Source organism: Acanthochromis polyacanthus, chromosome 6, assembly GCF_021347895.1.
Source record: "Acanthochromis polyacanthus isolate Apoly-LR-REF ecotype Palm Island chromosome 6, KAUST_Apoly_ChrSc, whole genome shotgun sequence".
In the NCBI taxonomy this organism is placed as follows: domain Eukaryota; kingdom Metazoa; phylum Chordata; class Actinopteri; family Pomacentridae; genus Acanthochromis; species Acanthochromis polyacanthus.
The window spans coordinates 7,028,636-7,046,289 of record NC_067118.1 but is presented as its reverse complement, the minus strand read 5'-3'; the positions used below and the strand labels follow the sequence as shown (position 1 = coordinate 7,046,289).

General features: G+C 38.8%; 1 protein-coding gene across 1 annotated transcript in view; it reads left to right on the top strand.

Annotated features, from left to right (window-relative positions):
• pard6b (par-6 partitioning defective 6 homolog beta (C. elegans)) overlaps window positions 1–14,747 on the top strand; it is a 32,456-nt gene extending 17,709 nt beyond the window's left edge. Inside the window, exon 3 of the mRNA XM_022208824.2 lies at window positions 9,574–14,747. Coding sequence (XP_022064516.1) covers window positions 9,574–10,514 — 941 coding nt within the window. The 3' untranslated portion in view covers window positions 10,515–14,747. The remainder of the gene's footprint in view (window positions 1–9,573) is intronic.
• Window positions 14,748–17,654: the final 2,907 nt, after the last annotated feature.

Below are 17,654 nucleotides of genomic sequence, written 5' to 3'. Positions count from 1 at the left end.
CTTTTTTTTTCTCCTCACCAGTTCACGCTGACACACACTCCCTCCCTCCTCCTTCCCGTCTCGTATCATTTGGTGTCAGGAACATCGTGGCACCGGCTGTGTGGTTGAACATCCAGGCTTGTCGTCAACAGACCTGACTGTTTCCAGAACACCACAACCTTCGGCTGCCCGGCGTTTTTCCCCTCGTGTTTTTCTCGCTGTGATCCTTGAGACATGTTTGGAGGCCACAGCAGTTCTCATTTATTATAAACAATTGAAAAAGCTCCTGTCTTGGGCACCATTTTCAGATCTTCTGCGTAGAATGTTATTTTTGTGGTCTGTGAGCTTGCTCATAAGGCACATATCTGTAACTCTATACATGATTTAAGGTTGTAGTCTTACTAGTAGAGCAGCTGCATAAATACCTACAGAGACGATGGTATTAGCAGTAGTAGTGTCTGTACACTATGCTTTCTCCATAGACCATTATTTTTGTAGTCTCTGAGAGCAGCTGCACAAATACCTGCTTATAGAGACAATAGTATTAGCAGTAGCAGTATCTGTACACTACACTTTCTCCATAGAATATTGCTTTTGATTCTGCAGTGTTCATAAGGTCCTTATCTCTAACTGTGACTGTGTACAATGAAAAATTGTAGTTTTACTAATAGAGCAGCTGCATGAATACCTACAGAGACAGTAGGATTTGCAGTCGTATCTGTACACTGTTGTAAGATTATTTCCATTTAATATTTTTGTTTTCTGCAGTCTTGTTCATGAGACTCTTATCTGTAACCGTAAACAGTGAAAAATTGGAGTTTTACTAATAGAGCAGCTGCATAAATACCTACAAAGACGGTAGTATTAACAGCAGTATCAGTGAAAATGGCAGTACTTGTGACTACCCTGCAGCTCCTTCCTGCTCCTGTTTTCACCTGCGTACAGTGTCGGGTTTCCCTGATGGCGGTAGCAGGAAGTAGAGGATTGTTGGTATCGTTGTTGTCGTCAGGGATCGTCGCTCCGCTCGTCATCCTGTATCATTATAATTGTAATGCTGTGTAATCAGCAGCTTAGTGGGCGCTGTGCAGGAGTGGGTGTAATGAGAGCGCTGGAGCACGCACATGCAGGGATATTAGTGTCCAGTGAAAAAAGGTGCGGCTCTACGGCATACGAATGATCATTTATTGATTTATTTCAGCTATGTAAAAGCATCATAAAGGCAAACAAAGAGGAAATAAAACGCATAATTTAAAAACAAACAAAACGGAACCTAAAGTAGTGTCTGAAAATGTCTATATATCTCATATCTTCACTTATATATCTGTTTAGAAACCCCAACAACACGTTTACTGTTCCACATTGTTGTATTTTGTTGCGTATTTTCTTAAATTGTTTCACAGTTGTGCTTATTTTGAGATCATCATCATGACTGTTTACCCACAGGCTGACAAATATCTACTGTTTATGGTGCTACGAGCGAACAGCTTTTTAAAATCTGAATTTCCTTCTCATTTATTTGATTCATTTCAGACATGTCACAGTATCATGAACACAAAAGAGAAAATAGAAATGGGGAAAAAAAGCAAACAAACCAAATCCAGAACCTAAAATAGTGTCTGTAAACCAGTAGGATGAAGTTTAACTCATTATCTCCTTCCAGGTAGCTTGTATCTTATGCTTACATACCTATTTATACATATCTGCTGTTCCACATTATTAGATTTATCAAGCAGTCTTTTTTTGAATATTTTCTTAAATTGGTTTGTAGTTGTGCTCATTTTCAGATCCAGACTCTTTATTATCTATTCTTTATGGCGCTAAAAGTAAATGGCTTCATAAAACTAAAACTTCCTCTCAATTCGTAGTTTCTGCTTCTAAACAGTTATCGGGCAGTAACGCATTGTGTGCTTCGCAGTCCAGAAATGAACTAAATCAATACATTTTAAAGTATTTGTTCTGGAAAACCACATATTTGTGTCCTCATTATATCCCAGTTTATCCTAGTAGTGACTTATTGTAATATTTTTACTTTACATATGGGTCATTCCAGAATTGGAGGACATTTTACGTCCCACTCATCAAATTTCAAATAATCCAAATCCTAAAACACGCAGTTGTGTAAGTGTTCTTGTCCTGAGACCAAATCTAAAAAAAAAATAGAAAAGAATGTCTGACAATATTTTTAAATACCAAATAAGTCTAGAGTTGCCCCTAAAATGTAATTTTTCTCTTGTCCCACCCCCCCGATGATCAAATTGAATCTCTAACAAAACAGTTAAAATAAAATTTAAACCTTTTTTGGTATTACTTTTGCATTGATGACTCTTGTAATTGTGGGAACATTTTTTTGAATCAACATATTTTGTTTTTGTCGTTTTGTATCTTGTTTTTGTCATTTTGTCTTGTTTATATTGTTTTGTGTCTCGTTTCTGTCATATTGTGTCTCATTTTTGTCGTTTCATGTCGTTTTTTTCATTTACATCATCATATAGTCTTCCTAAAGAATGTTTCGAGCAAATCTATGTCCTCTCTTCTATTTTTCATATTTTTATAACATTGTCAGCCTTGATTAAATGTCTCACTCTACCTCATCTTATTAGGATCAGACTAATTGTTTTTACTGTTTTTCATCAGTCAGTTTGCCCTCTTGGTCAGCAGTAACAGCTAGCTAAATATCGAGCTTTCACTGCTGAGGAAAAGCTAGTATTAGCATGGATTAGCAACCCTGTTACTGTGATTAGAGTAGGGTTAGCAAACAACACATAAAACACGGAATTGAAATGGTACCATTGATGTGTAAGCTGAGCCAATCAAGCCTTTGATAGTTTATTACCTATTACTGATGAATATGGAGCAGAAAATTGTAAAAGAGAAGGTTTATTATTCAAATAATTTGAATCCTACATGTCCTCTGATTCTGGAATGACCCTTAATGCAGTATTATGTGTGTCCAGCCACACTTCTGCAGAGCACGGTGTGGAGAAATGGATATTTCCTGTCACATTTTTGGTGTAGCTGGCGTGTATCTCATCGTGTCAGTAGCTGCGTTGTGCTCCGAATGCCTCCACATCCCGTTTATTCTGCGCCATTAACACTCTTTTGGTGGCGTGATGCAGAGCATGGAGGGAAACGTCGACCGATGCGTGCCATTTCACACAAGCGGCTTCCTCTCCTCAGGCGGGGTTGTCTCGGGCCTTTCAGCGTCAGGATGGAGATGCATTAGCCGTCCGCTGAGTGTGTGTTCATGTGTGTGTTTCTGACCACGGAGTGACTGAGCAACTCTGTGTGTGTCCTCCACTTGTGACGACGTGTTGCCCGGTTGCCATTTTCTCCTCCACTGAGTCGCTTCCTTTGGTCCTTGTTAGCTCGAAGCAGCCGCCGCATAGTTGGAATACCTGAGCCGAGGCCGGTGTGGGAGCTAGCAATTAGCTTTTCTATTCAGAAGAAGTCAATTATGCTTAAAGTATGAATGCTGATTCTGATGCAGAACGGGTGTGTCGTATGTTATGGTTATTATCCAACAGAAACCAGTGGAGCTTCAGCGATGTTTGTTGACTCACAGTAAAAACTTAAAAGAACAAACAAGAAAAGAACTCGAAGTACTCCTCCAAGGCTGTTCAGTCGTATCATTTCCGACGGATGAAATCTTTAAACAATTCGTGTTCCACAGCAGTGGATTTGTAGTAGAATCACAATCGTGATCATCAGCAGGCAGTTGATGTAGTGTTCATTTGTTGTCATGGTTACAGTGACGCCATGATGCGATCTGTCAATGATACAGAAATCTTTAACAAATCCGTGGATCCAGACTAAGCAGCATCACTGCCAAAATCTAATCACTTGGTCCTTGTATCATTTCTGACCTTCCCTGAAAATTTCATCCAAATCCGTTTGTCTGTTTTTGAGTAATGTTGCTAACAGACAGACAGACAGACAGACAAACCAACACCGATCATCACATAACTCCGCTGCATTTCTTGGAGTAATTAAAGCAGCAGAATCTATGAGAGCATCACTTTAAATATGCTGTTTTAGCTTGAAAACATTCTGATTTCCACATTTCCCATAATACATCCGTCTTTTTGGCAGCTTTTTATTCACACACGACTGAGCAGCCTTGGAGGAGTACTGCGCTCTCTTGCTTTTCCTGTTAGACTTTGTCTGCCTGGTAAATGCTGACCGAATGCAACTAAATTTGTGGTTTCCAGGCTAAGACTGCCCTGACAGCATCTCTGTGACATAATCTTGGGTTGGTAATGTCCATGTTCTGTTCAGTAAATCCCTGTTATTCTAAAGAATGACGTCTGAATGTCTCCTCATAGCAGAGCCTTTGGCTTCTCCACCTGTTAGATGTGGAAATGTTAGCATGCTTGGCTAACTAGCTAACCACCTATAACAGGAACTTAACCTAGTGATGCTTTCGAAGCCTTGATGCCTAATAATAGTTATAATTTTTTTTTTTCCTGACTCCCTTACACAGTACCGGTAGTGACTTTTTGCTGTGGCAAAGCAGCCAAGCAGCAGTTGGGAATTCAGCTCACAAAACAGACAAAATGAGCAGTCTTTGAAGTGTGAAATGAAGAGGCCTTTGTTTCAGATGTGAGTGGCAGTTCTGCTATTGTTGTAAGGGTAAAACGCATATGCAGTCAGGCTGTTTCTGGCTCAGAAATGTGCCTTTGGAGAGGCTAACACCACAGATATGATCGATTTATGTCTAGGAATGGCAAGCAGTCTTCGTTAGAATTCGAATCATTACAATTAGAAGCTTTATTTTTATTATTCTGAGGTGCAAGATGACAAAACAATGACATTTTCAAGTGAATCATATGCAAAGCAATTCTATAAAAACATTCTGAAATAGATAAGATGCCACAGTTGACAGAAATCTATGCATTTTTCTTTAATTTATGATCATTTGATAACCAAAATTGTCTATTATTCCTTCATAAAAACACAACTAACTTTACTTTTTTAATTTTTACTCTCAGGTTTTAGCGTTTTGGATCTGGATAAAACGTTTTTTTTATTTGCTCGAAACCCTGGTAGCATAATATCGCCTTATATTTGCATCAAGTAGTTGCGAATATGAAGCGTTTAAACAGCTGCTTCCATAGATATCCTCTTCTAATTCTAATCTCCTTCCTGTGTTTTTTTTCACCTGTGATTGTTTAATTTAATCATTAGCCAGATCGGCTGCATACCTGTACACTCACCAACCACAGCATACCTCGGTCAAGTTTAAAGTGTTTGTCGAGCTCCAAGGGAGTGAATGTGACGTTCTGTTTGCTCTACACATTAAATCATCAGAAAAACAAACGCCGAATGACGTCTGAGGTGGTTGAATAAAGGTAGCGATGGAGAATTAGATTTTAGGGGACGTAATCGTTAGGCGTGGACTTCATGAAATGATTTGTCTCACGTTTTTGTCGTTTTGTTTTTCCGTTTTGTCTCACTTGTTTTTTGTTTCATTTTTGTCATTTTGTGTTTTGCTTTATTCCTTGTTTTCTGTTGTTTTTGTCGTTTTGTTTGACGCTTTTGTCATTATTTGTCTCGTTTGTTCATTTTTTGTCGCTTTATAGCTTTTTTTGTCCAATTTTTTGTCATTTTGTTTCGCACTTTTGATATTGTGTGTCTCATTTTTGTAATAATTTGTAGTGTTTTTGTTTTTGTCTAATTTTTGTCTCTTTTTGTTTTGTTTCATGTCATTTATCTCTTTTTTTGGTCATTTTGTGTCTCATTTTTTAAATATTTTGTCTTATTTTTGTTGCTTTTGCATCTTTTTTTGGTCAGACTTTTGTCGTTTTGATCGTAAAGTAAAATATTACATCATTCAGTTCCAGATAGCTGTGACTAAATGTTGTGTTCCTTTGTAGACACTCTGTGATCTGTAAGTCGTAACGTGTAAATGATAAACTGAGGATGAATGTTGTTGAAAATGAACTTATTTATAGGTTAATATGCTGTGATTTTACTGGTCAGTTGAGATCAAATTGGGCTGAATGCGGCCCCTGAACTAAAATGAGTGACACTTCTGATCTAACATGCTAAGTTTGAGCGTCCTAAATATGGAATCAGCTCTGTGAATGATTGTTTCCTTATAAAAATGTGTTTGTTTCCTTGCTGCCATCTGTTTACTGCTTCACTTCCCATCATTCTGGAATATTATTTTCAGCATCACGGGGACAAACGGGTCGCTGTTATTCCCAGGTCCTGTATGTAAATCTGAAAAATATAAACAAAAGCAGGTCTTTAGGACAGTACAGTGTGTGCAGTGTATTTATATAGCGACTTGCCTGTAGGCCTTTAGCTGCCAATTAGACTGAGAGCTTCGCTTGTGTGCTCTGGTGAGGCCGTACCGTAACGATGGTTTTTCAGGGTATTGAGTTTCTCAGAGCTGCTGCTCATTAGAGCTCAGGCCTCATCACAGATAAACCTTATAGATGTGTGTGTGTAAATTAATGAAGACCTGCAGATGCTTGCATATGTTGTTTACACACGCATGCAGGATGCCGTGTGATTATATCGTTTGACACTGTGGCTTCTCTTTGCCGTTCTGTGTGAGTGTTTGTGAGTGGCCCTCGGGGACCGTCACATTCCCTCTCCTCGACTATGACTCCATTGTCAGGTCCGGCCTTTCATATGCTGGAGATGGAGGGACGCTTTAGATGAAAAGACGTCTAGAAAGAGTGAAATGAGATGTGGAGCTTCGCCTGCTCCCATGCATGACTGAACCGCAAGAACAACCCTTGTGTCGGCGGCGGAGGGAGACGCTGGTGTGCGTTTGTGCTCTGAAACATCCACCTGTACGACCTTTTTTGCTGGTCTTTAGAGTTTGGCAGAGAACAGAAACAGGCCCAATCATGAAACCTGTCTTCTAATAAACCTGTTGTTTCTTTCTCATGTGAAGAGTCGACATAAAAGATATATCAAGTGTGTATACGCTAAACTCGTGCCTCATGAGAGCTGAAACGTGAAACTGCAACTCTTTCTGGGGACAGTCGATCCTTTGTTTTGGTGTTCGGATGGAGAGGGGAGTGGCAGCCAGCGTACCTGTCAGAACCTGAGAGCTAGAATCTTTATCAGCCACCTGAGTGGATGTTTTCCCACATTACTCACACAGGGAGGGCGAGGAAGGATTCAGTGTGGGGGTTTTATTAATAGAGCACTTTTATCTAAAAATGGAGCGCAACAAAAAGTAAAGGAATTTAGAAAGATGTTAAAAATATCAGACAGTCAGAACCAGATGAAAACTGAAGCTGGTGACTGATAGGAGCATAAAAGCCACAAAGATGTTAATGTTTAGCTGCTTGTATTATGCTGGTTAACTATTAGAGAGCCAAGGTCCAGCTTTTCCCTCGGTGCCGTGTTGATATCAGCTGTGTTCGGTTAAAGTCTATAGTAGCTTTACAATGTACACAATTCCTTCGCAAAATGGACTTAAATTCCCGGTGATTCATGCAACAGAAATGCGACCTTTTGTATTGTCAAAACTCCTCAGAAAGCTAGTTAAACATCTGAGGAAATGCATCCATTTTCTTGCGAAATGAAAACAATGCTGCCACTTAGTGTGTCAAATGAACCAGGAAATGGTTAGCTTAGCTTCAAATAAAGTCGGAAAACAATGACAAATCTAGCTCTGTCAGATCAACGTAAAAATATCTGCCTTCCAGCACATCTAAAGTTCACTAATTAACACGTTCTATCATATTCGTTGAACCCATACTGAAGTGTAAATGTGACTGGAGAGGAAATCAAAAATAAGTCACCCGTAATAATAAAACTTGATATTTTTACACATCAATATTTCTATGAATTCTTTGAAAAATAACTTTAGGTTTGGCCTAACTGATAAATACTCAAATATATCGGCATCATTGAGGCGGTTAGAATCAGAGAAGTCTAACCTACAAATAATCTGACTTTTATATAATTTCTGTAATATTTTCTGGTCTATATTTTAGTGACAGTGTCTAACCTACAATCCAAATATAGCATTACAGTGAATGTTAGACCATTCTAGAAAACACAAAACTTTTAACCCATTTTTCTCAAAAACTACAGAAGGTAGATCAGACCACTCTGCTTCCAAACCCTTCAAGTCGTAGAGAAACAGCTAACTACACAGCTTAAGACATTAAATGAGCTAACATTGTGGCTAAGTCACAGAGGAAGCTAACTACACAGCTAAAGTTATTGAAAGAAGCTAACTACATAGCCAAAGCCAAAGAAAGAGGCTAACAATGCGGCTAAAGTCATAGACAGAAGCTAACTACACAACTAAAGCAACTAAGAACAAGTAATTACACAGCTGAAGTCATAGAAGCTAACTACATATCCAAAGCCATAGAAATAAGCTTAGTACACAGCTAAAGCTATAGAAAGATGCTAACTGCATAGCCAAAGCCGAAAAAATAAGCTAACTAAACACCTAAAATTACAGATAGAAGCTATCTACACAGCTAATGTCATGGAGAGAAGCTAACTACATAGCTAAAGCCATAAAAAGAAGCTAACAATGCAGCAAAAGTTACAGAGAGGCTAACTACGCAGCTAAATTAATACAAAACAGCTATGGCCATAAAGAGATGCTAACTACATAGCTGAAGTCATAGAAAACAGCAAACTACACAGCTAAAAAAATGCTTAACTGCTCACTTAAAGACAGAAAGAAGCTAAGTACACAGCTATAGTGACTGAAAGCAGGTGATTACACAGCTGAAATCAGACAGAAGCTAACTACACAGCTAAAGTTATAGAAAGAAGGCAACTACATAGCCAAAGCCAAAGAAAGAAGCTATCAATGGAGCTAAAGAATACAAAACAGCTAAATACACAGCCATTAAAAGACGCTAAGTACATAGCTAAAGTCATAGAAAACAGCTAACTACACTACTAAAATTTTTAAAAACTGCTAACCACTCTGCTTCCAAACCCAAACAGACAAACCAACACTGATAGTCACGTAACTCCGCCATGTTCCTTGGTAGAATAATAATTTAAACAACAGTTAAAATGTGTGTTTTTCCATCTGATATTGTTCAGTCTTCATATATTTTGTGTATTCTTTTGTCATCTTGGGCAAAACAGATATTTTTGATCTCAGTGGAGCTTCCATTATTTTGAAATGTCTTTGCCAGGCTGTAGATTCATGTGGACAATCTGCGACAGCCACCATATGCTCATTAAATTTATAATGCAGCATATCTGTTCATCATGCACCTGTGTGGTCGTTCGCAGCATATGTGGGCTAATTTGTGGGCGGCTGTGCGTCGCATAGATGCGATGAAGGACTTGGAGCTGGACTAAATGCTTTCCATGGCATTTTGCATCAGTTCGACCTGAGGGAAGCTGCAGGGATCGATGTCTTGTGTGTGTTCAGCTCAGACGCCCTGCAGCGATGCCTCAGGCTGAGCAGGAAACATTATTCACCGTCCTGAAACTACATGATGCAACAGAATGTCAGCCTGAATAACAGCTCCATGTGTAAAGAGCTCAGCGTGGTATCATTGGAAAATTAACCAGCTTTGTTTCTCTGTTCCCTTCTCTTCCTCTTCTGCACTTCTCTTTCTCTGCTTCCTCTCTTTTGTTTTGCAGAGGAGGCAGATTACACGGCGTTCGGTACCGACTCGCTGACCAGGAAGAAGAACACGGTGCTCTCGGCGGTTCTTCTGCGACCCGACGCCAACAGGAAAAAGCCGCCAGTCATCATCAGCCTCCCGAGGGACTTCCGGCCCGTATCCTCCATCATCGATGTCGACATCCTGCCGGAGACGCACCGCCGTGTTCGCCTCTACAAGCACGGCCAGGAGAAACCGCTGGGCTTCTACATCCGCGACGGCTCCAGCGTTCGGGTCACAGCGCAGGGCCTGGAGAAGCTCCCGGGAATTTTCATCTCCCGCATGGTTCCTGGCGGCCTGGCCGAGAGCACCGGCCTGCTGGCGGTCAACGATGAGGTGCTGGAGGTGAACGGGATCGAGGTGGCTGGGAAGTCTCTGGACCAGGTGACGGACATGATGATCGCCAACAGCCACAACCTCATCATCACCGTCAAGCCTGCCAACCAGCGGAACAATGTTGTTCGCAGCGGAGGAGGCGGTGGCGGCGGTGGCGGTGGCGCGGCGTCCGGTAGTTCTGGACGCTCGTCGGACAGCGGCGCCAGCTACTACGGCTACTCATCGCAGGCCGCCGCAGCCTCCATGCCGATGCACATCATCCAGAACTTCCCGGTAGATGAGCTGGAGAGCGAAGATGAGGACCTGGTGATTGAGGCGGATGGCGAGGCCGAGCCCATCAGGCGAGCCCCATCCAACTACAGCATGCCGTCGCTGCCTCGCTACGAGCCTCACCTCAACCTCCGCGCCGCCACCACCTCCGTCTCCTCCTCCGCCCTCTCCATCAACGCCAACGGGACCCTGCCGGCCAGTGGCAGCAGCGGGTCGCTCAGCAACACCAACGCCACCTCCACCACGTCGTCGCCCGACAGAGCGACGGAGAGGCGGAGTCTGGAGGAGGACGGCACCGTCATAACGCTGTAAACGCCCAGCGTTCACACACTAAACACTGGAAACCACAGAGGGACTCAGAAACTTCCACAAACACTCGGGGGAGTGACGGACCAGCAAATCAAACATACCAACATCCAACTCCACCACACAGCGACTGTACCTGAGAAGCACAAAGATTTGTGTACATATGTAACGGGAACACGACACCGACATGTTTGTACGTCCAAACATTTACACCATGCTTTGCTGCTCTACATGCCAATGATCACGCATGTGTGCCATAGTCTGAACCCCCAACTCATCACACCTGCAGACACAAAAACGTCAAAGCAAGAAGTTGAATTCGACGCCCTGCATTTTATATCTGAATAGGGATCGACCGATAAGGGTTCTCCAGGGCCAATTGTTGGTATTTTAGAAAGGCTGATGGCCGATATTTGGGACTGATTTACATTTCATGTTATATTCTAACAGCATGTGTCAGCAGAAAACTCGTCGTCCATAACGAGGCTTCTTCAATAACATGAACCATTACTAAATATGTATGCTAGCAATAGGACCGATGATGTCAGAGCATTTACTGATCATCGATTGATTGAGATTGAACAGTTTGTCTCTCCAAGCTTTTAAAATTTTATCACGTTTATTAGCCACTAAGGGCCCAGATCTTAAATCATTATTTATTATTATTTTCCAGACACAGTTCCTGCAGGTGCCTTCTACCGTAGCCACTAGCTGCTAACCTCTAGCGGCTAGCAGGTAGTCTCTAGTTGCTAGCCTCTAGCCTCTGTGAAGGTAGCTCATTTCCTGTGGCGATGGCTGCGTTTCCTGTTCAGTTTTTGCTGGGCTGAGGCCACCAAATGTGCTCGTCTGTCTCTCTGTGTAAACAGCCTCCAGTGATTGGCTGTTACTCATGACTTGTAACCAATCAGACAGAGCTGTGGGCGGGACATTTGTACGAACGGACAGGCGGCTATCTGACCCAAATTAGCACTTTTAATTTATCGATAATTGGTAACTGGACAAACCAAACATCGGTCCTGATAATCGGTCGTCCCTGTTTCTAAACCGCTAAAGACACTTTAGCTCCTTTTAGAGGGCAAGTATGAAACTTCTTATTTTAAACATCACATCTCCAGTGTGTGAATAGTAAATGCACTCTGAAGCAGCTTTTTTTTTTTAAGCTCCAGCTTTTGTCTGTGGTTGTTTTTCACACTTTAGTCCCACTAAGACCACTTGCCTTGCGATACTTTCCACACATTGAAGTACCACATTACTCAACACAGATCTGCGACAGTACTGCAGCTTTTATTTAGGGGAGAAACCACCTAAAAAACAAAACAAACAAAAACAAATCTGGGTTCTTTGTGCTGACTCAGATGCTTTTGACCACTATTTTTAGCCATTCGTCCTGTTTTTACGGCCGACTGATGAATTCATTTACCATTTAGCTTGTGCTTTGTATCATTTTCTGTTTCTTTTTACTTGTGTCTCACGAGTGACTCTCAAGTTTCCGAAGTTGTGACTCCAGAAAACTGCTCCTGCCTGATATGAAAGGTAGAATTAATTTCCCTCGTTGTGTTTTTCCTCATATTGCACTCCTTCTCCTTTCCGTGACAAGGGCTATTTCCCCTGCTGCATGTGTGTAAATGACGAAACATGAATGTGATTTTGATTTTGTTTGTTTTTCCTTCTTTTTTTTCCCCCCGTTCTCTCCAGACCAGAACTCCACATATCTGATCTGTGCGACGTGTTAGTTCACTTGGATGAGACATTTACAATTTTTTATTTTGATTTTTTTCATTTAATAGTTAAAGACTTGCTGTGGGAGAACGTGATGCAACAGCTGCATTCAGAATTGCTATAAAATCTGGAATTTGGGCCTAAATGGCTCAAAACTCAACTATTGGGTCATTCCAGAATTAGAGGAAAACCTTCTCTTTACAGTTTTCTGCTCCATATTCATCAATAATAGGTAATAAACTATTAAAGGCTTGATAGGCTCAGCTTACACATCAATGGTACCATTTTTATTCCATGTTTTACTTGTTGTTTGCTAACTCTACTCTAATCACAGTAACAGGGTTGATAATCCGTGCTAATGCTAGCTTTTTCTCAGCAGTAGAAGCTAGATACTGATGGAAAACAGTCAAAATAATTAGTCTTATCCTGATAATATGAGGTAGAGAGAGACATTCAATCAAGGCTGACAATGTTATGAAACATTGAAGAGAGGACATAGATTTGCTCTACCCATTCTATTGGAAAACTGTTTGATGACTTAAACAACAAAAATGAGACAAAATGACAGAAATAAGACAGAAAAGACAAAAAGAAGACACAAAATGACAAAACAAGATACAAAGCGACAAATATGAGACAAAAAATGACAAAAACAAGATAGAAAATGCCACAGTGAGACACAAAACGACAAGAATCGGACACAAAATAAAGCTAGATAAAACGACAAAAACTAGACACAAAATGACAAAACCAAGACGCAAAACAACAAAAACTAGTCACAAAAGACAAAAAATGTCATGAGCAGGGTTGCTGTCCTCCAGTTCTGGAATGACCCTATTGTTGTCCCACACTAAGTCCTGGACAGTCTGAGTCACATTGAAACTAAAGCATGCAGGTGTGCTGAGCATAAACCACTTTCTGTTTGATAAAGGTGAGGCCAGTTGGCTTTATTCCAGCTCTGACCTGCGTTTGGTGACTCCACTGGCTCTATAATGAAGCCAGAATTTACCGTCGCCTCTTAAAATGTGCAAGTTGGGCCGTAAAATCCGACTTTAACTGGATTTTGTTGGGGTGAAATCGGGCAGAAATGTTCTCACGGTTCCTGAGCAGATCCATACCCTGTAATATAATATATAATGTACGTCCATTAGCATTACACGCTGCTGCTAACCGCCTCCCTGAAGTGAGAGCAGACGGTCAATTATTCCACTTATTGATTTTCTTTTCTCTCTTCTGTTCCAAGTGCTAACCCTGACTTTACATGGATTTGTATCAGTAGTGCTTCAGAGTCGTGTGCATTAAAAACGCATGAAGGTCCACCGCTTGTAGAAAAAGACAAGATTCAAAACAACAAAGAGGAGACGCAAAATGACAAACGAGAGAAAATGACAAAAATAACAAACGAGAAAATGACAAAAACGACACAAAACGACAAACTGAACGACAAAAACGAGACATAAAATGACAAAAACAAGGAACACGACAAAATCTAGACACAAAACGACAAAAATGAGACAAAACAACAAAAACAAGGCGCAAAAACGACAAAAATGAGACATAAAATGATAAAAACAAGGAACACGACAAAATCTAGACACAAAACGACAAAAATGAGACAAAACGACAAAGACGAGACACAAAACGACAAAAACAAGGCGCAAAAACGACAAAAATGAGACATAAAATGATAAAAACAAGACAAAACAAGATGCAAAACGACAAAAAGCGACAAGAACAAGACACAAAACGACTAGCTCTGTTTATCAGTTTATCGTGTGAATCCCTGATGAGCTCGTTAGACAAACTGCACACTAAAGGTTATTTTATTGGCCTTCTATGGTACAGAAAATGCTGTTATTTCTTCTTCCATTCCCTTTAACGAATCATCCGACTGTTGGAAATCTGTTAATTTATTCTCTTGATCTCTAACTTTTACCGCAGGACACTGGGATTGTTTTTTTTTTAATTTATTCTCTAATCATATGTCTGCATATTTTCTTCCTTTGTACACATTTTATGACTTTATTTTTATAACTGATGTGTTGTTTTTTTTGTTTATTTGTGATTGTTTGGTCATAAATCTCATGGTACAGTAGATTTTATCGCCCGTTAGAGATGATTAGTCCGTGATTTTAGTGTTCTGGCTGATCAGAGGAGGACACTATCACTGTTTTTTTTTCATACTGTGAATTACTATCATCATCATCATCATTATTATTATTGTTATTATTCTGTGGGAGAGAAACCGTGGTATTAGTGCAACCACCTCAGAACAGGCTAAGTGTTGTGCTTTGATTGTTCTTATTTTTTTAAATGATTTTTGGCTTGCCAGATACATCTTATGGTCTAGATTTGTAATAAAGATTGTCAGTATTTTCATATCAATGCTATATATGATGTACATTTTATCGACATTAAATGAAAAGATGTTTTAAGACTGGAAATGTATGAAAAGTATGATGTACACCTGTAACTGCTGATTGGAGGAGCTGGATAAAATAAACTAATATGTAGCAATAATCACGTGTGGAGACGTTATTTTGCTTTTTTGTGATGTTTGAAGCAGCGACAAACAAATAACTTCAGTTAAAATGCTGAGGTTTAGACCATGAAGTGTGAAATTACCTGAAAAAAATAGGATTAAAACTCAGAAAATGATATAAAATATTAATGATCCTGCTATAAAAAGGCTTATGGTGTTAATTAGTATGTCAAACTAATCTGAATAATTTGAAATTAATGTTGGGATCATACCAAAATAAGATCAGATAGAACTTAATTAATCCTGAATTAAACTCTTTCTATGTGGGAATGAATGCAGCGCCTCATTGAAAAGCAATAAAACAGGTTTGATGACTGAAAATATAGAAATAATGAAGCTAAAATGTAAAAGTAACAAGTAATGCTGGCCATTGAAGTTATAATAGAGATAGTAATGAAATATTACACCTAAAATTGGACCACTGTATTTTAAATAAACGCTACCAGTCAAAGGTTTGGACACACCTTCTCATTTTTTTGTTTTTTCTGTATTTTCATGACTATTTACGTTGTAAATTCTCACTGAAGGCATCAAAACTATGAATGAACACATCTGGAATTATGTAGTAAACAAAAAAGTTTGAAATGAGTCAAAATCATGAACATAAACACCCATAACCTCAACAAACAGTCCTATAAACAATAAAATTAGAACTAAACACATTCTGTATATACTGTGTAAATAAAAATGATCTACATCTGTATATCATGTACATAAGCTCCAGAAATGCACCATTTCCACTGATCCCTTTAAACTAAGTTATTTTATGTTGTTATGTTAGGTCATGTTAATTTTTCTATTACGCAATGTTAAAGTTATGTTAGTATTTTTATATTTTTTGTTACATAATTTATGTTTATTATTTAATTTTCTATTTGTCTAGTACAAGCGGGTACTGTAAAATACCGGAGTCAAATTCCTTGTACGTGCTCACATACTTGGTTGATTCTGATTCTGAAACATGTTTTATATTTTAGATTCTTCAAAATAGCCACTCTTGGCTTTGCTCACTCTTGGTATTTCTAGATGAGCTTCATGAGTTTTCAACTCATTTTGGACAGTTTTAAAGTAATTTTAGACCATTTTCTGTCCTTTTGTACAAATTTTTACTCATTTTGGACAAGTTTCAAAGCATTATAAACAGTTTCAACAGACTTTGGACAGGCTTCTAGTCATTTTTGGGCAATTTTGTACAATGGCTGGTTGTTTTGGACACATTTTGAAACACTTTATACCATTCTTTAAACTAAATTAGAACAGATTTCATGTTTTCCGACAGCTTGGACAAGTTTTGAGTCACATTTTGTGTCCTTAAGGACATTGTTTGTGTCATTTTGGTAAATTTCAAAGCATTTTTAAGCAGTTTTAACTAATTTTCGACAGGATTGAAGTACTTTTGCTTTGTGTGTGTATAACAACAAACATAAACAAAAAATTTATAAAACTGTATATATATATATTTATATCAAATGCTTTACAGATGTGTTAGACCACCCCCCAGTGTAAAGTGTTCACCATCGCTGCCTTAAATTAACAGTAATGCTGATTACTAGAATATTTGTTTTTATATTTCTGTAATGGTAAATCTGTCAGTATGTGCAGCACTTCAAGAAAAATGACATCTTTAATGTTAAAATATAATCGCTGTTGTTGTTTTCCATGAATGTTCAAATTTACTGTTTTACGAAACAGCAGAAAAAATAGTAACGCACATTATTAATATTTTTCATCAAGATGCCAAATTATAGTGACTTCCTTACATTCCTGAACAGAAAATTTAACTTTGTACATTATTCTTGATTTATTACTGACTAATCAAATGTGAAATATTAAGATTTGTGGTTCAAATATGTGAATAAGGACTATTTAGTTGTTCAGTTTGTTATTTGCCTAATAAATAATGATACACTTTCTAATTTGTAACAAGTTTTTGACAGATTTACAAAATATTTCTCGTTTTTTTGACAGGTGGTCTAATAAATTTGTTGAGCACTGTTATTAAATTCTATATATATTTTTAGAATTTTTTTATTATATTTATTTCTAGATGCATTTTTTATTTTGTTTCTGTCCATATTATAATGACATTTATTAAATGCACCCTCCTGTTAGGTTCGTTTATCAGGAACAGCAATGATATCCGTAGATCAGTTGATAATGTTTCATTATCCAAAAGTGTCAGAAACCAAAAAAATCTCAATAAACATTGTTTGTATTTCATCATTAACTCCATTACTAAACATTTCAATCAAAATTTAGTGCGGTGGGTTCTTTACCTCTCACAGATCATGGTTCTGTAGGGTTAATTCACTCGTTTTTCACTTAAAAAAAATGCATTTTAAGACTTATTTTTTTAATGTACATTTTAAAGATTTACATTACATATATAAATTTTTGTACCTCCTTTGTTCAAGGTGGGTTTGCAAATAAACTGAACCATTTCCATTTTATGTGTTGATTTCACTTATTAAGCCAAGCAGAGGAAATGTCATACAGAAAAAATAAGTTGAACTATTTCTTGCTTGTTTTTTAAGATTTTTTTTTACTTCAAAATGGGTCAGTTTGTAAATGTGGAGATGATGCTAAAGGTTTACATCATGTAATGTTGATATAGATAAAAGGCCATCTAAATGCGTTGTGGTGTTTTGGTGCCGCCTCCTGGACACTCCGGACCTGCTTCTCCTTTTAGGGAGCGCTTGATTTGTGACAGTGGAGGACACGGCGCAGCAGTGCTTCGTTCATTTAACCCCCTGGGTGGTGCATTTAACCCGACAACGCCTCTGTATTTGCTTTAAATGATGTAAATATACTTATCAGTGAACCGTGAAGACGTCTGACTCCAGGTGAGGCTCTTTCTGCACCCCTCCGGTTCTAACTGCCCCCCG